Source organism: Bombyx mandarina, chromosome 03 (assembly GCF_030267445.1).
Source record: "Bombyx mandarina strain Sakado chromosome 03, ASM3026744v2".
Taxonomy (NCBI): Eukaryota; Metazoa; Arthropoda; class Insecta; order Lepidoptera; family Bombycidae; genus Bombyx; species Bombyx mandarina.
Window position 1 is genome coordinate 9,050,498 of NC_143210.1, and position 26,158 is coordinate 9,076,655.

At 36.7% G+C, this 26,158-nt stretch overlaps 1 protein-coding gene across 2 annotated transcripts; it reads left to right on the plus strand.

The window, feature by feature from the left end:
- The first annotated feature begins 85 nt into the window (after window positions 1–85).
- On the plus strand, window positions 86–25,434 carry LOC114251589 (uncharacterized). Of its 2 annotated transcripts, XM_028185915.2 has the most exons (15): window positions 151–647; window positions 1,148–1,414; window positions 4,123–4,283; window positions 5,078–5,249; window positions 10,574–10,687; window positions 11,207–11,347; window positions 12,381–12,467; window positions 13,084–13,189; window positions 13,400–13,622; window positions 14,698–14,803; window positions 17,951–18,071; window positions 18,976–19,134; window positions 20,261–20,429; window positions 21,126–21,203; window positions 23,045–25,434. In XM_028185915.2, exons 1-15 carry the CDS (start codon window positions 383–385, stop codon window positions 23,087–23,089), a joined length of 2,214 nt encoding a protein of 737 aa, XP_028041716.2. In that variant the 5' UTR covers window positions 151–382; the 3' UTR covers window positions 23,090–25,434. The 2 variants fall into 2 exon arrangements, with proteins under 2 accessions (XP_028041717.2, XP_028041716.2); XM_028185916.2 differs by lacking the exon at window positions 21,126–21,203 and having other exon boundaries at window positions 86–647.
- The last annotated feature ends 724 nt before the right edge of the window (window positions 25,435–26,158 follow it).

Below are 26,158 nucleotides of genomic sequence, written 5' to 3' on the forward strand. Positions count from 1 at the left end.
ATAAAGTAAAATAAGACAAGACTTAAAGATCTTAGTTACCAGGTCATAAAATCTCTTAAAAAAAAAGCATTGCAAGAAGATAATTGCCATAATAGAAAAAAAGAAGATGAGAGTTTGTCATAGATTATACTAATATTTAAATTGCGCTGAGTGAGCGAGTTTATCATTGCTTTCTTCTTTCTTCGAAATTTAGTGTGAAGTTAATCAGTAAAACATGGACTTAGTGTTGAGAATTTAGATACAAACTGAATGTAGCCCATAATGTTTAAAAATGAAATGTTTACAAAATAATGAATACAGTTCAAAATAATGAGTGATACAATACATGTTCTAGGATAGTAATTGCTACAGTTGAATAGGACTTGTGTAATTCTTCATAAAAATGGAAGACAGCAGTATAAAATGTCCTGTTTGTTGCGATAGGACTTTTGATTCTAAGAGTACACTGCTAGAACATTTGATTAATATTTTGAAAAACTTATACTGTCCCATTTGTGATAATAAACAAGCGACATTAGTACATCTAGTTGATCATCTAACCCAAAATGATTGTCAAAAAGAAAAGGAAGAAATAAAAGAATTTTCGGTCATACTACAAGATCAAACTGATAATATTAAAAACGAACATTTCGAAGTATTATCAAGTGGTAAAAGAATATTACATGTAAAAACGTATTATTGTGTGTCTAATAATCAAACATATTTTATTTTCTTGGCATAAAGTAGCTTAATCCAATTTTTTCATAATTACGAAATAAAGAGGAAACTTTTTAAATAATTTCTGATATTCATACTATTTATTTTATTAAAGAATTTGGTATTTTATAATTTAGGTGAGACTTCCAACTCATGTTTCAAGTGACACTTTATGTGTGCTGGTACCCACCCAACATTAGAACATTTAAAGCAAACCTCCTTTATATTATCGTATTTTTAAGTGGGATCGGTATAAAAAAATATTTTGTAAGATTTTTTATTTCTGTTTGATATTGGTTATTAAAGTAATTGCAGTAATTAAAGCAATTGAATAAAAAATATTCATTTGCGTCATAAACTTACATTGCTTTCATTCTGTATACTTTATTCTTAAAAGTGATTATTGAAATAAATTCAATATAAGCGCTGACATAGTTATTTCTGCTTTCAGAAACTGTTGACCAATCTGCTAAAGGTAACACAACACCAACACATGCATTAGATGCTCAAATAGATGGGAATGATGTTGGTAAGATGTATGTTGAATTAATTGGTAAGGAGTTGATGAAACCTTGCCTCCAAACTCAGGAGTTGAAATTAGTAAAAGAAGATGGAGAAAGTCGATACATGATTATAACTCATCCAACCAACCGTAACATAGAAAACACTATTGTAACTAAGCAGAACAATGATGGAACTATTTCTTTAACAGTTAAAGGTACTGTTTAACATTTTTCAGTAAAATATTAAAAGTTATTATAATAAAAACTTGTGCAACAGAAGGGAGAGGATGACAGTAGTTCATAAGTAGATCAGTAAATAAACCCATACTATTTATTGGTCGCTGTAGTTTGGTTGTCAATTGGCTCATCTTATAAAGCGTGATTGTACTAGCTCATACACATTGCAAAGTGAATCTAGCAACTGATCTACAGATTTTAAAATTGTAAGACTGAAATTGTAATTATGGTATACATGGGTGTTATTGAAAAAATGTGTTATAGAGCACTGCTTAAGTTTAGTTTTTTCTGCACGTTGTGAGGTGCCATTTTTATAATTCCTTCTACATCTAAATTATTTTGACCTTCACAAAATAAGCAGTACTTTTTGAGCATTGTTATAGCACATAATTCATCTCTAGTTGTTGGAATTTCATTTAGATTGCAATCTTCTTCCTCTTCTTCATTCTCCTTTTCTTGTGTTTGAAGCACAGACTCAATAATTTCATTAATTGTCAATATTCACATAAGTTTCCCGTGCTGAGTAGAAGACTACTTAGCACAGATGCCGGTCACCGTTCTCGTCGAACCCGTCGCTTGCGACGAAGGGCTCGTCGAGTAAATTAACCCTCAGACACAGCCCACTGAGTTTCTCGCCGGATCTTCTCAGTGGATCGCGTTTTCGATCCGGTGGTAGATTCTGCGAATGGCTTAAAAGCGTCGCATAGCCGGCAATCGCTATCCTCTTCTAACAAGTGATGTTATGCGCTAACTCTCTTTCACTCTACCTTAAATATTTATCATCTTTAACAGCCAGTAACCCTTATTTGCGGCCAGATTTAATTAAGCAACCATATATGATAATTAATAGCCAAAGCTTCAATTTGACATATCATTAATAAATATACGTTATAAACGTATAAATTTATCGAAATCATACGTGTTTACACCTGGCTGCGAAGAGGTGCGGCCAGGTGCGCAACGGCAACCGTGATTTTTTAGAATCTTCATATAAATTACCGTGATGTAGACGTTATTTTATTTAAAAAATAAATAAACGAAATTTTTTACCAAAAATCAATTAAAAATAATGACGGCCAAATTTTGATAGGCACCCTAGTAAATATATATTCTCCTAATTATAAATAAACATAAAAGTTTGGCTTTAAGCAAAAAATCGATGAACGCACCAATCCTGCAGCGGGATCTTAGACTATTATACCCGAAATTGACGCTATATCCAAAGTCGCTATGACCAAATGAATTTCTTAGGAAAGTATGCTTTAAATTCAAGGAACGTAAGTTTGACGTCGCTATAACCGTAAAGACGTTATAACCGAATATACCTAGTCAGGTCATAAATTCTGTCACATGTTTAATGTAAAATAATTGAAACAAGTTTATTCATTATGTAACCATTCATATACCAAAATGAACTTAACAAAACATAGATTCTTATGACACTAAAGTTTATTCAAAATGACCTCCGTGATTTTGAATACAGGCCTTCAATCTGCGCGACCAGTCGTCTATCGCAGCACGAACGAGGTCCATGTCAATATCGGCGGCTGCCTTAATCAAGGATGTCTTGAGTGATTCCAAATTGGGATGAGGCTTTGAGCACGCCTTTTCCTCCAAGTGTTGCCATATCTTGTAATCTAACGGATTCAAATCTGGACTGGAGGAGGGCCAGTCTTCGTGCCGGATGAAGTCGATTTCACGCGCCGCCAGCCAGTCTTGTGTGCTCTTCGCTCTATGAGCTGGCGCCGAATCTTGTTGGAATACCCAGTGCCTGTTATTGAACATGGTATGAGAAACAGGTTCCACAAGGTTCGTCAGGACTGTATTTTGATACACAACTAACTGCATTCGTTTTTACACCTTTCCCACAAAAATGTACCTCTGTTAAGCCTCAATAAGAAACTCCCAACCATACCATGAGCGAGGATGGAAAATGACCTCAATGGACACGCGGAATACGGTTGCTTGCTTCTTCACTACTGTGTGCGTACACCTTATCATTTTGTTTGTTGTAGCTCTCTTCTACGGTAAACATTTTTTCATCCGAAAAAAGAATTTTCCGATATTTTTTTCCCGCGTACCGCTTCAACAAAGCGCGGCATCTCTTCAGTCTCAGGTCCATTAGACGAGCATTCAAACGATGTCCTGTTTTTCTTCGATATGCCCGAAGCCCTAAGTCTTCATTTAACACCCTTTTCACCGTGGTTCTGCTTAACCCCATCCAAAGGGCCAACAGTTTCTGCTTACGTTTGGGATTTCTTTGAATTCGCGCCTTCACAGCTTTTATCACTGCTGGAGTCCTAACAGACCGAGGGCGACCACTTCTTGACCTGTCATCTACACTAGAGTCTTCATTGTATCGTTTGATGGTACGATAAACGAACCTTTTGGTTATATTCAAATTTTTCAGTATGTTAAAAATTTGAATTGGCGCGTAACCGCAACGATGCAACGCAATAACTGCAACACGGTCTTCTTTAAGCGTCCACTCCATATTTAAAAATGAGTAAAATTCTAAAAGTATACATTTTTATTTTCATGAACAATTCGAAATTCGAATTCAATAAACTTTTTTGTGGCCAGCATTCTAAAAGAAAAGTTTTTACTGTGTGACAATACTTATGACCTGACTAGTTATAATATATAGGTACTTGTAATTTATTGTTTTCTGTAAATTTCTTTTTAGATGTAGTGGGAGAATCAGACAACTTAACTGCATTGAGAGTAGAAGAAAAAGAATTGAATCAAGAAGAGAATATATATAGCTGCAATACTTGTGGAGTATCATTCTCCTCTGTACTAGAACACATACAAAACTATCATAATGATCAGGAGGTTGTAGTTGAAGTGAGTCATTTTCGGTATAGTCTATGATATATACATATTATGTATAATGTATTAAAAGTGCGTTTTGTGCATTACAAAGTGTAGGAGTTTATACAATCTTAATATATCTAAATATATCTTTTTAAACGTTTTACATCTCCAGTTGTGTCTAGCATATACTTACCTTGCCAATTCAATTGAGTGCTCATTTAGTCTTTCTTTGTGGTCTTTCTTTTCTATGGATTGTCGAATTTGTGAACTACTCTGTGCTTGTTCAACAGTAGAATCTTTTGCCCGAAATCCAAACTGATGATCCGGTATGATCTCTTCCCGGTCAAAAAGCGGTTTCAGTCTTTTTAGAAAGACCGTTTCAAATACCTTAGACAATACAGGTAGAAGACTTATGGGCCTATATGAACTTGGATCCGACACCGGTTTTCCACCCTTTATAACCATGCAGACTTGTGCTATTTGCCAGAGTTTTGGGTAATAATTTACTCTGAGGATGGCATTGAATAACATTGTTAAACATATTAATGATTTTTTGGGAAATTTCTCAAGTACTTCACCAGTTATTAAATCAAAACCAGGTGCTTTTTTTATTTTTAAGAGACTGTTTACACTGTGTAAGTTCCTTAGTGGTGACAGGTTTGAGTGGCAGGGATAGCTGCTGGTCACTATTAATCATGACATCAACTTAGTATGATTATATGAAAGAAAACACAAAAACACACATAAATGTAAAAATGTCATGTTTTGAACTTTTACTCAAAACATCTTAAACATTTCATAAATTTATTTCATTAAATGAACAGGAACCAATAGATGAAGTAGAAAATAAATTAACATATGACCCAATGCAAACTGAAGATGAAAATGGGCAAGACAAACAAATATCACGAAGGGTGATCACAGAAACTGGAGATATTCTTGAAGCACCATTATTGACAAATTCAAATCCGTTAATGTCTGAAGAACCTATAGAAGGTTAGTGATATAATGAACAAGAAGAAATTTGTACTAATTGATATAACTACACTACATTTGTATACAGTGTAAGTGTGCCCATTAACGTAACTAGCCTTTTTGGACCTCAATGTAATAAAATGAAAGGGCCCTCTTTGTTTATAATGAAAACTTATGTGGGATGCCGGTGTTGAACAAAAAGTTTGCTAGTCAGCAGTTGATATCTGAAAGCTAGACATGATCATAATCGGTTCCTCTTGGCAGAGCAGTAGTGGTCATGTGGAATTCTTGCTTATTAAAGCCTTGACAGATGTTTTCCACAGTTTACATATGAAAGCTAGACATATGATAGGCTTAATACTGTAATTGTGTGGTTTATAATTACAACTAGAAAATTTAATAAGGGAATTCGATCTGAAATCGAACACCGACCCAGTCGCATAGCTCGTTATGATTGCACCAGGCATCTTATCCTTAATGCCACAACAACCCCATGGTATGGTTACTAGGGCTTACTTAAAATATGTTTCTCTATTTGTAAGGTCTTAGCAATTTGTTATCTTGACTTATAGAAACTGGACTTCAGCAGTACATTGGCCATTCAGCACTAGTAAAATTAAACGATACTCAATCAGTTCTTAATTTTAGAAATGGTCGCTCAAACTTAATAAATCTGGATCGGCAGCATTCATTACGTGGCATCATTTGTGGCCAAAAAACAATGAGCTTCGCCAACAATATATGCATGTGTGTTATGTAAGGTTTCATCAGAGTTGAAATTAATAGATTTTGTGTTGGAGAAATTCGTAAACAAAATAATAATATTATGTGTTCCGTTTGACGTCCGAAGTCCATTATGAGAGTACATCGTATGATTTCCACTGCAGGTCGCTAAATTTGACTACTTCCGTTTCCTAAGTCCCATCTACAGCGCCCTCTATAACGTCTGGAACCGAACCAACAAGCAAAGACAAGCCGCCATATTTGTCATCGTTTTTTCCCACGTGCAGTCGTTAATATTTTAAGAAGTTAGTAATTTAAAATGTTATAAGCAACTTTCGAGATTTGAAGTAGAAAGTTTGTTTCAAACCAGTGGTCCCGCTTTTACACTTACAAATACCAACATCTTATAATAATAATGTCTTATCTGGTTTCAACTTCCAATCGAAATTAGACAACGACGAATAGTTTTTACGTCTGCCACCAGACCGTCCGTTACCAGAAGCGGGTAGGTTTTGAAATTTGAGCATTTCTATAAAAGAACCAGATATGCAAAGATTTGACTAGCCGACTTGGAACGCGGTGCAGTATTCGGAGGTTCAAAAAAAAAAAAAAAAAATGTTTTCCTGCGTTATCTAATGCTCTTTTGGCACAGAACGAATGCGTTATGCTGCCATACAAAACCTTGCCGACTGGTCAAATTCAGAGAATGTTCAGCTTAATACTTCCGCCATTTACGAAAAGTTTAAACAGCTATTCGGTAACGATTTCGCCTATAAAAGTTTCTAACGATATCCTTCAAATAATTTTCGGTAAGCGAGCCGAGGTTATACGATAGCGTCGTAGATACCTCATAAAGAAATTAAAGGATAGATATATCAGGGAAGATATAGAGAAAATATCTTCTTCTTGTGATTATATGTTTAACCCCAACTTATTATTGGCATATATACAGAAAATTGGTGGTATTGATAAATTACAAAAGCGGCACCGTCTGCTACTCGCATCCGGCCCGCATCGCCGGAACCCTCGGGTTGTACTGCCAATGCAAAGCCATGTCGAGGTAGGCCACATTCCAATACATCTAAAGAGGCCGAAAACAGATATTCTGAGCGATGCTATCCAAATAATTCCTCGGCAAGAAAAACGGGGAGGGGGGAACAAGTACAAAGTGGAACGAAAATCAGGAAATAAAAATAAATTACTCAACAGCATTTTCAGGCGGATGTCTAAGACTATATCGAAACACCTGGACTCGATCCACCAAACGTAATATTGAAATTAATAATAACTTTATGTCAATCAAAATCCAAAATTTAATTCAATAGAGCTTTAGAACCCGCACCCCCGACACCATCTTTCAGATTTCCTCTTTTCATACTTCCCAAGACCAATAAAAAATCGAACAATTTTCAACCTCAAGGCATTGAACAAGTACATGAAACAGTCTTTTTCACCTTTTCCACCATCGAGTTCCTAAGTTTTATAACAGATTGGAATGTCAAATTGGATATGAGCCAGGCCTATTATCATCTATCAATGACGTTTCTCGGGATCAGTTATCAGGGTCGTCTACTTCAGATGATATGTCTGCCATTCGGCTTAGCTGCACCACCGCGGATTTTTGCTTCAGTGACAAACTAAATATCCGAAATACATCGCCAGAAGGGTCTGCGACTAGTGGTTATGTGCTTGTACACCAGGGCAGAACATCTCCCGCCATCGGAGCAAAGCTTATCCATATTATCTGGAACCGCTGCGTTCATTGACAGTTTGCGTTTCCAGAGGTCTTTTTTGCCACGTACCAGCTGGCTATGGAATGAGCTCCCTCCGCGGTGTTTCCCGAGCGCTATGACATGTCCTTCTTCAAACGAGGCTTGTGGAGAGAATTAAGCAGTAGGCAGCGGCTTGGCTCTGCCCCTGGCGTTGCTGAAGTCCATCGGCGACTGTAACTATTCACCTTCAGGTGGGCCGTATGCTCGTCTGCCTGCAAGGGCAAAAGACTTGTTGAAATCTCAAGTAACTATACTGAGACCTTAGAACTCATATCTCAAGGTGGGTGGCGGCATTTACGCTGTAGATGTCTATGGCCTCCAGTAACCACTTAACACCAGGTAAGCTGTAAACTCGTCCACCCATCTAAGCAACTGGTTATGACACTGACGAGCTTGATAGACTTTCTGGGAATCGTATGGGACACCAAATCCAAGACAAAGTCCCTGCCCAAGAATTTGCTCGTGCGACTTACTGCCGGCGGTTGGAACCTAAAGCAGGCGCAAAGCCTCTTAGGATATCTCAACTTTGCGACCTTCATCACCCACCGGGGAAAGTTGCTTTGCCGAGTCCTTGCAGTACCACAGCAACAAGCTCAGGAGGTATCCTCATTTACCAAAGCAGTATTCGGACGAGGTACGTACAGAGCTGGATTGGTGGTTAGAGAAAGTCAGTCAGAGCACACCAATTCATCCACAGAGAATGGCCACGAACCACGTCATCACCGACGCGTCGGACATTCAGTGGGGAGCCCTTGTAAACAACAGAACAGAATTTTCCTACATAAAGAACGAGGGAGGAACCCGGTCACGATAATTGCTAGATCTGACTGGAAAATTGCTTAACTTAATAGACCACCTCAAAGTTGTACTTCTCCCTCACCACCTACCGGGACTGTACAACACTGAAGCCGATCACCTCTTACGCAATCGCGGCGGCTTGGAGTGGTATCTCACAGAAAAAGCAACTACTAGGCTATTCAGCCTGTGGGGAACTTGTTCGCGTCTCGGACCGCTCATGGAAAAAAAAAAAAACTGTTTACCTCTTGTGAGTCCGCGCGAGTAGGTATTTTGCCCTGAAGCAGTGGTGCGTCTCGGTTTGAAGGGTGGGGCAGCCGTTGTAACTATACTTGAGACCTTAGATCTTATATCTCAAGGTGGGTGGCGCATTTACGTTCTAGACGTCTATGGGCTCCAGTGACCACTTAATACCAGGTGAGCTGTGAGCTCGTCCACCCATCAAAGCAAAACTCGAACGCCTGCCTCTACAACGCGTTCAGCAGATCTTGGCATTACTGACTAGCATGGCCGTTTCCGCCGCTCAGTCTGATATCCAGAGTGCTGGACCACCTCAACTCAACCTCAGGTCGGTACATACTAGTGGTACCCAAGTGCAAGAAGCCCCTGTGGAGGCCAGACCTGAAATCACCTGCCCTCAAGCGACTCAAGAAGCTCAGAGATCTGAACATCAGTCTGGTGGACACTGACAATGCTACCGCCAGGCTGTCAGCAATCTACACCTGGAAGCTTGGTTCATTTTGGGTGGGACACGCTGACAGGGACATGGACATCGGCAGGAGAGTCTACGATAAGAACATACGCCCCTATTTGGAATAAGGGGTAAGGTTTTGTCAAGAAAATGTATTTATTCTCGTGTACCCGAATTAGAAAATGTAGCTAGATTTCTCTGTTATCTGTATTTATCTCATGGTCTCTCCTACCGGACCATTCTAGTTTATAAGTCTGTTATATAGCGTCCGTTTGTGAAACTCTGTCGGATATAAAAAATAGCTTCGAGCCCGACAGTGAAACATTGACAAAGCCTGCACCTTCTAAATTACTGATATTTGGGTCGAAATCTAATTGATCTTCACACCAACAGTCCAGTTGGACATTCGTGGCTGCTCCTGACCAATTGATCATCGATGCAGTATACTGGCTACGCAATCTAGTGAATATGACACAGCAAACCAGTGGGAATATTTAATCTATTCTTAGCAACTAAAGGCTCCACTAAGCCAGCTACTGCAGCGAGGATTAGTAGTTGGGTAAAAAGTCTTTTAGGAGACTCAGGTATTCAGGCCTCAGTTGGAAGCTGTAGAGCGGTGGTGAAAACTTTAAACTGGGTAGGAAATTACCAAATTAATGATATTTCAGCTAAAGATAACTGACAACATGAGCATACTTTTAGAAAGTTCTATCAAAAACTTATTATTAATGCATCAAACACTGATATAAATTCTGAGAAATCTTTTTCAGTATTTTCGTCCTAAATCTTATTAGGTCGATTTGAATTCAGTGGGTAATATTATACGGTTACCTTCAATTAATTTAAATTACGTGCTTAATTTAAGCTTTACTTAATTAAACACAATAAGTCACATTGTTGCTTTTTAAATAAATCTTATTTTATTTCAAATACAAGCCACCAGGAGATAACAAACAGTCTCTCATAATGGACTTCGGACGTCAAACGGAACACATAATATAGAAATTTTACCTTCCAATAAAATTTGTATTATGTTTCCTAAGACGTCCGAAGTCCAGATAATGTCTTCCTGGGGCTACATCCATCATTATGAGCCGAACAATGACAAATATGGCGGCTTGTCTTTGCTTGTTGGTTCGGTTCCAGACGTTATAGAGGGCGCTGTAGATGGGACTTAGGAAACGGAAGTAGTCAAATTTAGCGACCTGCAGTGGAAATCATACGATGTACTCTCATAATGGACTTCGGACGTCTTAGGAAACATAATACAAATTTTATTGGAAGGTAAAATTTCTATATTTTCACAATATTTTAAGTACCTATTTATATTGTCATATAATGTGAGTGACAAATAACTGTTTTAGATCCATTAGCAGATAGCAGTGAACTATCGTCGCTGTTAAATAACCAGTCGGAGTTTACGTCAAAAATTGTATTGATTGAAGATCTTGAAAATACAATGGAAGAAGAAAAGCAGGGTAATTGTTTAATCCCAACATTTAAAACTTTTAACTGATTGTCTATTGATTTAAAACTAAATAAGTCACATGGTACTAAATAAATCAAGCATTAATTATAGGTGCATTGCTGGATGACTTTAACTTTTCAAGTTAAACATTTCAATAAGAATTGGTTAGGTGGCTTTAATAGGACTCTATTTGAATAAGGCTTCCCTGGTAGACAAATCTTTACCAAACATTATCTAGACTGTTGAATACTGTGTGCAAAAAACCTGCAGCTTTTTTGTGTACTTTACAACATAGTCACTATTAACCTGACGGTGTGTACAGCCAAGGTGCAGCTCCTGGCCTCATATATCTTCTGCCAGTCAGCAAGTAACCTGAACATGCCATAGCCATGTTGGTCATCCTATCGTTAAAAACACTATTCATACATTTGTAACACCTAAAAACACATAACTACCATTTCGTTACATAAGATTTGTTTACATTACATTAATTCTTCATAAATTAAATTTAAAATATCATTCATTTCAGATAAGCCCCTTGCTTGCCATAAAGTGGTAGTGAAAGCTATAAAGCTACAAAATGGAGATTTGGCCAAGATGTACTATTGTAAGTCTTGCATGATATATGTGCCAAATATCAATGACTTCAAATCGAAACCGTGCAAGATCTGTAAGTACATAAATACTAAACACCTTAACCATAAATGTAAACACAACCTGATACTTTTTCTTTAGAGAAATTACGTAATGAGAGTATGGTGGGTGTGTTCCAACCCTGTACAGGGAGGTAACTATGCTGCCTGTCGTGAGGCAAATATAATCATTCCCATTAGGAGTCTATGGCAGTCATTTACTAATTTTTTTTTTTTTTTTTTATTGCTTAGATGGGTGGACGAGCTCACAGCCCACCTGGTGTTAAGTGGTTACTGGAGCCCATAGACATTCACAACGTAAATGCGCCACCCACCTTGAGATATAAGTTCTAAGGTCTCAGGTATATGAAAAAAAAAAAAGAAAAAAAAAAAAAGTTCTCAGGTATAGTTACAACGGCTGCCCCACCCTTCAAACCGAAACGCATTACTGCTTCACGACAGAAATAGGCGGGGTGGGGTACCTACCCGCGCGGACTCACAAGAGGTCCTACCACCAGTAATTACGCAAATCATAATTTTGCGGGTTTGATTTCTATAACACGATGTTATTCCTTCACTGTGGAAGTCAATCGTAAACATTTGTTGAGTACGTATTTCATTAGAAAAATTGGTACCCGCCTGAGATTCGAACATCGGTGCATCGCTCAACACGAATGCACCGGACGTCTTATCCGTTAGGCCACGACGACTTCGGCTAGAAAATTGAGACTTCAATGTTTACTCTCTATGCAATATCGACGTTGTCTATGGGATCCAGACACTATTTACTATAGCTAATGGAGGGCCCTGAGCTATTCTGCTCATTTAAAATAAAGAATAATTTAACTCAATGTAAATATCACTATGGCTACATTAAGATGCACTACTGTTTAAAAGATAAAACGTTTCTATAAACAGAATCAAAAACTTATATTAAGTTGCTATTTGATTAAGCAGAATAGTTTGTTTACAAAATTCATAACAGTAAATTTTTGAACTGAAGATGATTCCAAGATTGTAAAAAAAATATAAGTGTCAAATCTAATGTTGTTTTATTATTTTCTTTTTCAGTGAAGTACGCATGTCCGCATTGTTCAGCCGTATATGAGAATTCGAAATCATTACATGCACATATGAAAATTCATAAACCAAAACAAGGTAAAGAATTATATACCTATTCCGATTCAGATTTGAGTAGTTTTTTGAAGTATCGGCGATTTGCACGAGATGTGACACTTGAAATCTTTTAATGCCCACTGGATGATTATATAATTATTATTTCAATGATAGTCACGTACGACATGTAAAGTAGGTACCACAAATGAGGTAGTCAGTGCAAAAGTGGCAAAGCTTATCATAGTTAGTATGGAGATATCGAGGTTTGAATTTACTTTTACACTGCTTCGTAGGCAAAAGCAATACGAGCGAAATTAGTGTTTACAAAGCCATCTTTTATCTATCGCTGAAATTAGGGATAGGCCGGCTTTGCATCAAAATTGATTTGTTTCAAATAAATTTCAATTTAGAAGCACCAATTTTGAAAAAATGCGGGTTAGGCTACTTTTACGCTGATGGCCTCAAAAATGGTATATCGCGGATAGATCAACTCTGAAGCAGAGTACACATTTCGCTTCATTCGAGCCATTTAATTATTTGTATAATTACGTCACTGTGCCGCATCATGTCGCTGTATCAGGAACTCCTCAAATATACGGAAAAACATTTGCTAGTTAGACGTTAATTTGAATAAATTTAAATTCGTAGTTTTTTTTAGATAATAATGCAGAAGCACCGTTGACATATGAATGTGAACTATGTTGCACGGTGTTTTCAACTAATAAATCGTTGAAACTACACAAACGGATGCACGATCCACAAAAGTAAGAGAACCATTATTTGATTACAATAGGACTTTCTTACAAACATTCATTTTCTTATTCCGGCCCTCTGTGGGTCGTACTGTGTTGCCATCATCGTTGATAATATTTTAGAGACTTTAAGATTCGTTACTCAGTTGGGAAACGTAAAAGAACGTAATTTTTTTTTGTAGGCATATGCTGTGGAAATTTTAACTTTTTTATTTCTTTCAGAGCCCGCCCCATTGAGCTTCCCGTGAACAGCAAGGACGGTACCGAGTCGTCAGGCAAACGGTTCTTGTGCCGCGTGTGCAATAAGCTAATACCAATCGAATATCTGACCGTCCATCAGAATTCTCATAAAACGAACAACATGTTCAACTGCAGTATCTGCAACAAGAAGTTCAACTCAAACGAGTATCTCGAGATGCATATGAACGTACATAATTTAGAAAAGGTCAGTGAACTGCTTAAATCTTTGCTTAAACGATAAAAAATTACGTCCATAAAATATTCTAATCATAATATTTAATTATTATTTATTAAAACTTGAGATAGAATAATTGTTTCTTAAACATAGTGTTTTCCACGCAACAGTAATAGATATTTTTTATAGAACAATTAGTGCGTTTTAAATAATAGTCGAAAAATAAAGGAGTGTAGTAATAGCTATGACGTAATTTACATTATCATTGGGTACGAACATCGACTCCAATATATTGAACTAAGGTCTTAAGTCTTTTGGTCTTTTGGCCTTTTCGACTTAAAACATTTTAACTCTTAATAAAGTGAAATTAATATTAATATTTTTTTAGGTGTATCTCGTTTTTATTTTTAATTATTTAATGCAGTTTGTATAAATGAAAATATAACGAAATTATACAAAAAGGTATTTTTTAACAAAAATAAAAATGAATCAGCTGGTGTTGTTTTAACGTGAATCATTATAGTATTTATAGGAACTAGTTTAATCCTCGCTTGTGAAAACTTCCTTTTATTAAAGTTATTTTTATTTATTTTTAATGTACAAGTGTAAATGTTGTGCTGCTTGCCAGTATTAGTAATAGTATTATCGTGCTTTATTTTATTTTATTTGTTGTTTCGTTGTGGGCTGCCTACGGGGTGTTGTTACTGTGTGCTTATTATGTTATATATGTATGTATTCGGGTTCACAATTTAATTTGATTTTTGTTTTGTTTTTTTCTTAAATTTTTATAATTTACTAGTTTTACTAATTTATACCCTATTCTAAGTATGTACACACGTAATTAGCCTTCATTTCCGCAAAGAACCAAGGGGAAACGGGGGTGACTGAAAATCAGCGCTGTTCGATTTATCAACCTCGAACAGCAATAGCTGAGCCACCTCCTTTTGCCTTTTTCTCTTTTTTTTCTTTTCTTTTATTTGTATTTCATTTTATTTTCTGTGATGTGAAAGGCAATAAATGATTTTTATTTATTTATTTATTTATATTGTTATCTCTAAAACATGAAAAAATATGATTTTTCATAACTTGATCCATTTATTCCCAGGTAACGGTAAACAAACAGGACAAATCGCTTCCATACAATTGTCTTTATTGCCACAGAAGGTTTGCCAGACCGCACGAGAAGGTCAAGCATGAGAGGATACACACAGGTCAGTACGTTAGGGCAATCAAAATCTTTTACTGTAGGAAGGTTTACGACGAAGGGAAGATCTTCCACCGAGCGGGTGATATTGCTCGGTAGACCGACGGTCCGAATGTTTTTGTTCGGAACTTGTATATATATTTTTTTTATTTTCTTTTGCTTAGATGTACGGACGAGCTCACAGCCCACCTGGTGTTAAGTGGTTACTGGAGCCCATAGACATCTACAACGTAAATGCGCCACCCACCTTGAGATATAAATTCTAAGGTCTCAGTATAGTTACAACGGCTGCCCCACCCTTCAAACCGAAACGCATTACTGCTTCACGGCAGAAATAGACAGGGCGGTGGTACCTACCCGTGCGGACTCACAAGAGGTCCTACCACCAGTGTAAAATATATATGCAAGCTTATCTTGGAACATATCGTAAGCATAATTCAGGCATCTGTCAAATAATGTTGTATGATGGATACTCATCACAGTACACAAACTGAGAGGTGGTTGGGGCATTGAAAATATGACTTACTCGTATGTAACTTAATAAGACAGTATGGTCGTTATAGTCGTGAACTTTTGTTGAACTGAAAATGATTTTTATTTAGTGCTTAAGAAGATTAAATAGTTTAATTTAGTCATCAAAGTTTTGTAACTCATGAAAGAAGCTAATAAGCTAATTACCTAAAGTTGGGTACCTAGTACCTAACAACAAATAGTGCCAGCCCTAGTGAAAAACTATTGTCCCCATACGTCGTGTAATCCGATTCACCCATTGCCTGGGTGAATAGGGACAAGTGGTTTTTTTTAGCTTTTTATGATTATTCTGTAATAAACTATGTCTTAATGCATTATAAATAAAAATTGAAACTACCGGAACCATTTTGATCTCCGTTTTATTACTATAACTATAAAAATCAATGTCGAACTTAAAAAGTGTCCCGATTCCCCCCATTTTCCGGTACGTGATTTTACCACAAATTACTCCTTTGTCTGAGAATAAAAAAAATGTCATGTTTCATAACTTCGTAATTTCAAATTTATCGCAAGAGAAACCGCAGTACAATACGACCGACGTAACTTGGCGAGTCCGAACTTCGCGCAGAAGGCTGCGCACAAACGTTTTTAGGAACCAAATGGTGGTATGAGCAACGTGCGCGGGGCGGAGGTCTAGGCTAGGGATTGACTCTATGTAAACACAATCGTCCCTTTATTCAATCAAATATCACAATCGATTTTTATCGGTTTGGAATTTATTGATTTTTGTTTATATGAGATAATGAATGAAAGAGATTTACAAACATATTGAATGTTGTCGTTAGTAAACGAGACTTCATCTTTAATAAAAAAAAAAAACTAATAACACTTTATTTTCTTGGTTGAAAGACATGATTTAGTTGAATATCAGTTATTTATCAACAACTACTACAATAGGGACTGTTCGTGAATATTTTAAACCTCCTATAAAATGGAATATAAATATATATTTTTATATAAATTTTAATCAATTTGAAAAAAAATCGATTAAACAACATCCTCAAACACGCATATTGGACATCCCTTTTCTTGACATCGTATAAATTCGGTAATTCTCGGTATGCGGTAATGTGTCTCACTCACACGCTAGCATTAGTGTCGTGTTCGTGTCGCTATCTCTGTCTTGAGTACGGGCGGCTACAAAAGTTTTCATTGATTTGTTATTATTATACTGTTTTTGTTTAGTGCTCAGTTTTTTGTTTAGTTTTAAGATTGTTTGTGTTTAAATTTGTTTTAGTATTGAGTGTCCCTTGGCATTTATACTATTCGTTAACAAAGATGCCACCAAAGCATAATAGTGTTTTAAATCGACGGCCGACAAACATAATTTTTGATTTTTTTTTTAAAAAGAAAAAGAAGAAGGCGTAAAAGATGTTGACAGTTTTATTTAGAGTTGCTAACGATCTGGTGTATCGCAACGCACAGTACAGCGGATCGCAACTGAAGGCAGTGTTGGGCTTACTTTCGAATTAATTTAATTACGTTATTTTTACCGCTTTCTGTCTTAATTTATTATTTTTTTATTACCTCTCTTTAATTTATTACGTTATTTTTATAGCTTTCTCTCTCATAGTGTTTTGATATTCATTTTATTTGTACTTGGTCCCTGTATATGGAAATTTTAATTCGTATTTTGATTTAAAAAAATGAATGCTAATAACACTTTTTTTTACAAGTGTACATGCGCGAAAGTTGACCTGCGGCTATATTCAGACTCGCCAAGTTACGTCGGTCGTACTGTACACGTCTAGCGTTATATAATACAAACACCCGAGCAGTACTTTAATACATAACTGCAGATTCCTTTCATACCAATAAATATAATGAAATGATTGTGGCTTATTTGTTTGCAAGTGGGATGCTGGTTCGCGCGTCATACATCCGATTGAATTGAAACGTTGTGATGGCATCCGTGTCTGTACTGTATACTAGCTCGTTTCATTTATACTATCACACCGCCCTCCACTGGAGCAGAGTTCATCCATACTACCTAGAGAACCATTGGATACATCCACAGAGTATTTCCAGATACCTTTTTGCCACGTATCAGCTGGCTTTGGGATGAAATCCCCTTAAGCCAGTGGTCGGCAAACTTACTAACCAAAGAGCCAAATATGCAAATTAAAACGACTAAAAAAAATTGAGAGCCAAATCTTGTTTGTAAATGTAGTAAACATTTATTATTGCAAATCATAAAATAAATGCTATAGTGTATACTGCTTCGATTAATATTTATATATAATAATCGACGTTAGTCAGGGGTGCTATATTAAATGACCGTACATACTATTAACCGGCATTTTCGACCACATCCGGATAATATTAGATGCCAGGCAAGCTCGTAGGATATTTGTGCCAGAGCCACACTCAAGAGTTCAAAGAGCCGCACATTGTCGACCTCTGCTTTAAGCGAGCGAGGCTTACCGAAAGTACTCAGCGGTAGACTGCGGTTAGGCTTAGCTCTTGGCATCGCTGACGTCCATGAACGACGCTAATCATTCGTCATTAGTTTAACCGTACCTTCCTCTGCCGACGAGTGCAATAAAAAATCACACACGAATATTGCTACAAGCCCTGTCTAGTTTATAGATGATGAGTTAAACAAAATAATGATTTGTTTCAGGCGAGAAGCCCCACTCGTGCGAGATATGCGGGAAATCGTTCAGAGTCTCGTACTGCCTCACGCTACACATGCGCACGCACACCGGAGCTAGACCCTACGAATGTCCGCATTGCGGGAAAAGGTAAATTTGTTAAACAGTTACTAAGTTTAATTAAACAGTTCAAATAGGCTTTTTGAAATTCAGGAAAAAAAAAGGAAATGAGTAATGGATATTGCTGTACTCTACATAGGTAGATACGCTCTCGGGAACCTAACGTTAAGTGGTCACTGGAATAGCTATGCCAACGTGAAGCTACCCACTTTGTAGCACGAAGTCGAAATTTCAATTTATTCAATAGATTTGTGGACGAGCTCACAGCTCACCTGGTGTTAAGTGGCTACCGGAGCCCATAGACATCTACAACGTAAATGCCGCCACCCACCTTGAGATATGAGTTCTAAGGTCTCAGTATAGTTACAACGGCTGTCCCGCCCTTCAAACCGTTTAATACCGGGGCGAATGACTATTGCGACTACCCTACATCCTGCGATCAGTAAAATCGTATAATATAAAAGCAAACTACTCAAGTTATACATGTATTTATCAACAAAAGTAAGTGGCATGTAAGTAACTCAGAATGAATACGGTTACGCGCTGGGGTTCGGGATAAATAAAACTTCTACCGAAATACAAATTAAAATTGTATTAAACATTTAGAAGCTCTAATTGTTCTAAGCTAGAACACTTAAGGAACACTTTAAAATTCTCAATTCACTTCTTCCGCTTCGCTTCAGATGATCCGTCCGCTGTTTCGCTTCGAGTAGAACCGCTTACTCACTGCCTTTGTTTTATCCCTGCTACGCTTTTATGGTCGATACGATATCCCTAGAATTATCGAGAAAATTCCTGACAAGTCGAGTAGGTTCGATATGTGTTTCCGCTATTGGCTAATAGATGGCGCTGAACTTCTCGAGTGTTCTCGATTTTACTAGTTCTTTTTTATATTCGTATATGCTCTTACCGGTGAACAATACTTTTTGTTTAGGTTTAAAGCGCACAGCGTGTACAACCACCATTTGCTGACCCACTCCGACGTCAGAGCCTACAAGTGTCCTTACTGCCCTAAAGCGTTCAAGACATCGGTGCAACTCGCTGGACATAAAAATTCTCACACGAAGCCGTTTTCGTGTCAGCACTGTAACAGGTAACAAATTATAGTTGAAACTTAAACTAATTCAATTAACGGGTTAGAATCAATTACAATGTTATTAAATGTAAAACTGAAGGAATTGAATTAAAAAAAATGAAAACGTGTTTTATGTAATCGATAAGTGATAAATTGGTTATATCTATGTTACATAACGTAACATAACATAACGTAAAAAAAACGCTATAAATTTGTCATTAACGCCAGCGATGCAATAAATAAAAAATGAAACCTTAAGATTCCAACCTAAGGCCACTCCCAAGTATCACTGACATGGGTCCTTCGTAAACTTCTTATATCTATATTTTTGTACTGCATCGCTTCGCTCGTATAGAACAATGAATAAATAAATAAATATAAACAATAAATATAATAAAAAATAATTAATTAGGAAAAATCTTAGCTGGTCAATACGATAACAAACCAAAATTCTCTTTACTGCTATAGGAATTAATATACATATTTACATACATACATATTAAATATCTAGATAAAGAATAAAAACGAACCTCTTTATGTATGTGCCCGACGTGGGAATCGAACCTGCAACCCTTGATCCAGCAGTCAGGGCGCTTATTATTGCTCCACCCGGTGCCAAAACGATTATTATTTTTTCTCCTACCGACGCCGAAAGTTCGGTTTTCGTCCCGCTGTACAGGAAAGAAAGTCTAACTTTTGCTCCCTAGGTGCTGATAAGTGCGCATGCGCGTTAGTTTCTACGTCTGCTCTCACGCACCTAAAATTTGTGCCACTCCGCCATTGTTGTGCTCGGGTAATTTGCGATATCGTGTTTAGTGTAAAAGTGATATAAACAAAAGGCAATAAAATTTAATAGTGAAGTATTAAACAAAGATGAGTTCATCAGACAGCTCTTATTCAATTAGTAGTAGTTTATTAAGAAATAGTTAAATTGTTTTTTTTTTATGAGTGCGGGGTCCGCCCATCCCCCGCCAGGGCTTCGCCCCTGGACCCCGGCTCGGTACTCCACGGGTGCTAAGTTATTTACAATGTCGAACTTTCCGCCTGGTAGGAGAAAAAATAGTATGTGCACCGCGGGAAAAAAATAGGACATCTTGGTGCAGAATGTACTATTTCCAATTTCAATGCTCTTATTTCCCGGCAGGCCCTTCGCATCGCTATACGCCGTCCGAGTGCACACGGAGACGCACTTGCGCCAGAACAACTTGAAGTTCTCTTGCTCGTTGTGCGGCGCCAGCTATGCGCGAGCCTTCGCCCTCAACGACCACATGAAGCAAGCGCACAAGGCGGTCGTCAACCCCACCGAGGCCTTGGTAAACGTACATTCTTTTTTCCCACATATCCTTCTTCAAACGAGCCTTGTGGAGATTACTTAACGGTAGGTAGCAGCTTGGCTCTGCTCCAGGCATTGCTGAAGTCCATGAGCGACGGTAACCACTCACCATCAGGTAGGCCGTATACTCGTCTGCCTAGAAGGGCAATAAAAAAAAAAATCCTATGCCAATAGCTTTGAGAAGCTATTTCAGCTTCACCCTAGCGTATAGGTGAGAGCTCACGGGGCTCAAACCGGAAGTGTTGCTAACACTGGCCCTGGCAAGAGCAGTGCTTCGCAGAATCTACCACCGGATCTCAAACGCGACCCACTGAGAAAATCCGGCGAGAAACTCATAGGGCTGGTAAACTTACACATTTATTTTCTATACGTACACATAAATCAATGTTTCATTGTAAGTTTGTCGTTAATGCGTTTTTAAATAATTCGTCGCTAAAGTCGCTAATAACATTTCACTGAAGGTTTCTGTAATAGTACCGCTGTCGTGCTACAGGTGGCGTAAGCGTACTTGCAACAACAACGTTTTAGTACATTGAACTGCCTTAAGATAGGATTTTCTCTTGTCCAGCCAAGAACGAATACGTTATAAACCGTTTTTCGTATCTAAAATTAATCGCACAGTAATAAAGACTCTTCTGTGTTGTATAATCAAAGGAGTAATTTGCATTGTTTGTAGACGGTCAATGACGATAAGTGGGTCATCATAAGCGACACAGAGGACATACAAGATCTGAACAAGGATCTGTCACAAGACGTAAGTTTTACGTATTTCGGTGACAAATAGAGTTGGTAATAATGCATGCGAATAGAATGTTTGGCTCATTGATTTAGTCCTCCGCTGTAGCGATAACTTTGATTTGGTTCGCCCACCGTAAAACCCGTATGCATTTGGAACACGACAAACGATTTTTTATAACAAGAAAATGCGTTTATATTGACAGATAAAAATAAATGCTATCGTAATGTATACGGTGTCCCGTAGAAATCTGAGATAGACTTTTTTAAAGGCTACCCACAATTAAAATTAATTTGACATTTGTAGCATAAGTCCTTAGTTGCCCTGTAATTTCAACGTTCGAAATGCTAAATGTGTTCACTCTGTATATTTACATTCTGTCATGTCATGTCATGTCTGTACATAATTAGTCTTTATATGTATTTACATTGTTAGAATGTACTTTTAAATACGTTCTTGGCGTTCATGATCATCAGTATCTGATTAATACGAACCTAATTGAAAGCTTGCAGGTCCTGTTTTGAATAACTGTTTTTCTACCATTTTTTTATGTTTTTGTTCGGAAGAGAAAACAGAGTCTTATAAATACTATTCAGCCCGATAAACTATTTCGTTCTGAAGTATGTCTAAATTACTCAAATTTATTAAAGATGTGTTTATCAGTAAAGGCAGATAAAGAAGTAATTTTCATTAAGTCCTAGAAACTTACGCATTAATTGTTTATTTTTTATAGATATATGTAAGATTTGTTTATTAGTGCTTGGTAACTCAAAACTATAGTATAAAGAGTACAAATTTGTAGCGGTTTGAAGTTGTCGTGGTCTAAAGGATTCACTGGTGGTAGGACCTCTTGGGAGTCCGCACGGGTAGGTACCACCACCCCGCCTATTTCCGCCGTGAAGCAGTAATGCGTTTCGGTTCGAAGGGTGGGGTAGCCGTTGTAACTATACTGAGACCTTGGAACTTATATCTCGAGGTGGGTGGCGCGTTTACGTTGTAGATGTCTATGGGCTCCAGTAACCACTTAACACCAGGTGGGCTGTGAGCTCGTCCACCAATCTAAGCAATAAAAAAAAAAAAAAGATGACCGATGTAATCGTACCGAGCGATGTGACTATGGGTTCAAACCCAGCAATTTTTACAATTTTTGGTACAACTTTTGGAAGGATACATAACATGTGTTCACGAATGAAAAAAAAACTAACATCGTGTAATAATACATAATCAAACCTGCAATATTTATAAAGTTATGCAATTATTTGTAGTAGGAATAATTTAAAATTTTCGCGGGTAGGTACAACCATTCTTGAGTCTTCGACCTCATGTCTCATTGTGTATGGTGGAATTTACCTTATGATGGCAACACTATATGAGCTTGTTCATATATCAACACAATAAAAATAAAATTAAACATAAAAATTAAAACTTCACTCCCTAGACTTTCGCTTTCTCTTAGTCTATTCATATACACGTGCTCTTCTCCAAACACTCCATCCGCTGCAAAGGTAAAACCATAGATGTTCAAACATCGTAAAAAAATCGTGCTAACTTCAACATCTTGCACGCTATATTAGCTTAAGTAGTATATGTAGTTGTAAGTAAATCCTTTTTTTATATATTCTGTGATTAATACTTAGATTCGCTATTATCCTATATAGTTTCTTTAACGGTAAATTAGACCAAAACACAGCTATTTTTCATCGCAGATAGAAATACCAAATAAAATCTAAAAATAGTGAAGTAATTTAGTAATATCAAGGCGCTATATTTTCTAAAGCGTGTCTTTTATGAGGAACCATTTTTGGACATATTGTCACTACGCACCGTGTCCTTTAATTATTTTTGTTCTTTTTTTTCAGGTATCAGACCTCGGAATCGGCGCAGACACATTAATAATTCCTTAAACGTGTCAAAAATTACATTTAAAAGTTCCATATTTGTTTTTTATATTTATATCAAAATCAAAATTTAATAACTCAATCAAATTTCATTACTTATATATATAAATATGTGGTTTTCTTATATTTTTACCGTTATATTAAAATGTATATAATTAGGTAGTCAATATTTGCAATATTTTTATGAGACTTAGAAATCAATTGGCAAAGTGAATGAAAATAGCAACGTATAATTAACTTTTACCTATTTTTTTAAAACAAAATATTAAAATACAGATAATTTAGGTTAGAATTAGTGATTACAAATTTTGAGTATCCTGTATAAAAAAAAATATGGACGCAAATCTGTAAAGTGATTGTGAATGAAGTGGTTTTCATTATTTATTTGTTGTTCGCAAAGGGTGGTATGATTATAAAGCTAGCCAGCCGTCTTTGCGACTCACGTGGGTCTATTATGACAGTCCCAGAGTGCTAAATATCCTTCCAAAACCAGCATAAGCTGGACTATCCTTCACGTGCAAAGAAAATGCTCAATGAAGACTACGTATCATATGCTGCCAAAAGTTCAGCAGTCACAAACAGGCTTTCACCTCCTCACAATATCTGCAGACTGGACCAGCTGTGAAATCCAGCTGTGCCTTCGCAACTTCCAAAGAAATCACTAGAACTCTAATTTATCGTGACCCCTACAGAGTACTTTCCGGGCGTTCTAAGCGTCGAATCTAATGGCTTAGACATAAAGTTTTCCTAGTGTCTTTAACCAGAATCTGATTTCAATAGATGCCCAGGCGTTCAATAAATAAGTTAGTATGCTGCGGAGGTGTCTTGACGCAGACCCTGGTCAATTTGTTCGCAGTTTCATTGTTCAAACCCTTTCGGTGGAAGACCTTTCCTTTGTGGTTCGCTATACCTTCCACTAACCACTGACCCCTTTTTTCCCTACCTATGCTGATAGCCTTAAGAGGCTATATCAGCTTCTCCCTGACATGTAGGAGAGCTCACGGGGCTCAAACCGGGTGTGTTGCTAACACTGACCATCGGATCGGAAACGTGACCGGTGCTTGTGGTACCTAAAAGCACCGTTAATAGATCGGGAGGATCCGTAATAACGTGTTTAGGGCGACGTCGACTGTTTACCATCCGGTCTACGGGATCGGGTGTGAGGACCCCTGATATCCAATAGGTTAGTTGGTTTTTGCGACGAATTAGAGATATGTGCATTTAAATTAAAATTGTTCCACATTCAATATCCTCCACTCACTGAACAACGAGATAAGACGCACACTCAGACCCGGAGTGTCAACTAATACTAGTATCGACACAAATCATTGGCCTCAAATTGATGACGTAGGAGACATTTGTGACGTCAGCGCTCTGGTCTGTTATATGGGAATATTTTGATTGAACCTTACCGTTTAACATTGACCAATAATTAGGGATTTTCTAGGATAAATTTAATTATCAGCTTACTTTAATATTAATGTATTCAGAATTGGCAGCAGAATATATTTTTATTTATTTAAATTTATAAAAAATGATGTAAACCAAAAAATGCATTTGAATTACAATTTATTTCATATATTAAAGAACGTAAGAATGAATTTTGTTAAAATAAAACTTGATCTCTGAACCTTTACGTTGCAACTATAATTTATTGTCAGTCAAATAATGATTTTTATTCGGAGCTAAGTCGGATCCGACTTGGGTGATTTAGATTTGAAGGCCACCGCGCCACGAGATCGTTTTTTTTTTTTTGTGGGCCCGTATATAGCTGATACAACAAAGACAAATCTAATGTTTTAAAAATAATATGAAATATAATAGATACATAGACTCGAAAGACATTGCCCACTTTCGGCACTCGTGTAAAAAAACGCATAATGAACTCTAACAACAGATAATCTGTATTAAAACAATAACGAATCAAATCCTATTTTTGAAATTACATTTAAGATTTAATTTGTAATTTCGTAAACAACTGGTGTTCGAATATTTTTTTACGTTTTGCTTATGTGGTCAGACTAAATAGACAGATTTAAATGACTCGGAAATTGTGAAATTAAAATATTAAACGTGAGATTAATCTGTAAAAGTGTTGCAGTTTTAATTATGATGATCGAAACCATGGCTCGCGAAAATCAATAATAAACAATTGCCAATAATTGTATTACATTTAAATTGTATGAAATTTATGAATTGAAATAATTGAATAAAATATATCATGTTATTTTTGTGTAAACAAGTTATCGATGCTAGTTTCATTCGCTTACGAAAAAAAGATACTAGGAATAGTCCAGGGGTTGACCTAGTGACTTGTGATGTCACGTTAATAAAAGTATGGAAATATAAAATGTTCTATTTTTGTACCCCATCTAAATATACAGTGAGGTAATGCGAAGATTTATTTTACTTCCATAAAAATCAAATTACTCCTAATCAAGCAACATCAATAAATATATGTATTGTGTTCCAAATCCAAATCGCTTCGATTTGACGAATGAAGAAGTAAGCATAAAAATGTCATCAATGCACCAACAGTGCAAGATGTATTTTAATATACTAGAGGTCCCACAGTAGTCAAAATTCGACTATAATTAATTGGAATTGTAAGTTTGTACACATACTATAATCACAAATTTCGCCAATTTTTATAGTGTAATAAAAAAATATTAATAAAGACAATATTTAATCTATTTTCAATTTGACCACAGACGTCAAGAACAAAGGTTTGACAATAAATAGTATGCATGCGTGTGTGCGTCAAATACATGGTATGTGGTGTGTGTAATGATTTCTTTATTGATTTAATGTATCTTGTATGCATTATTTTTAAAAAATATTAGCATTGTGCACTTCTCTATATTCTCTATAAGTGTGAAAAATTTCATACTCCTCCGTACGCGCAATTTTCGTAAAAAGGGATACAAAGTTTTTGCTTCACGTATTAATATATAGATAATTAGACAAAATTAATAAGAAATGGATTTCGTTTAAGTAAATAAAAGTGGAGATTCCGCAATTTAGCGTAGCCAACTTCGTCGCAACAACGTAAGCTGATGGTCTTGACATACCATT

Bases quoted from the DNA above. Each gene is read 5' to 3' on its own strand.
- LOC114251589 (XM_028185915.2), top strand. From the start codon at position 383: ATGGAAGACAGCAGTATAAAATGTCCTGTTTGTTGCGATAGGACTTTT. The intron at 5,250-10,573 runs GTTAGTGATATA...TAACTGTTTTAG, and splicing joins GTCTGAAGAACCTATAGAAG to ATCCATTAGCAGATAGCAGT. The intron at 13,623-14,697 runs GTCAGTGAACTG...ATTTATTCCCAG, and splicing joins ACGTACATAATTTAGAAAAG to GTAACGGTAAACAAACAGGA.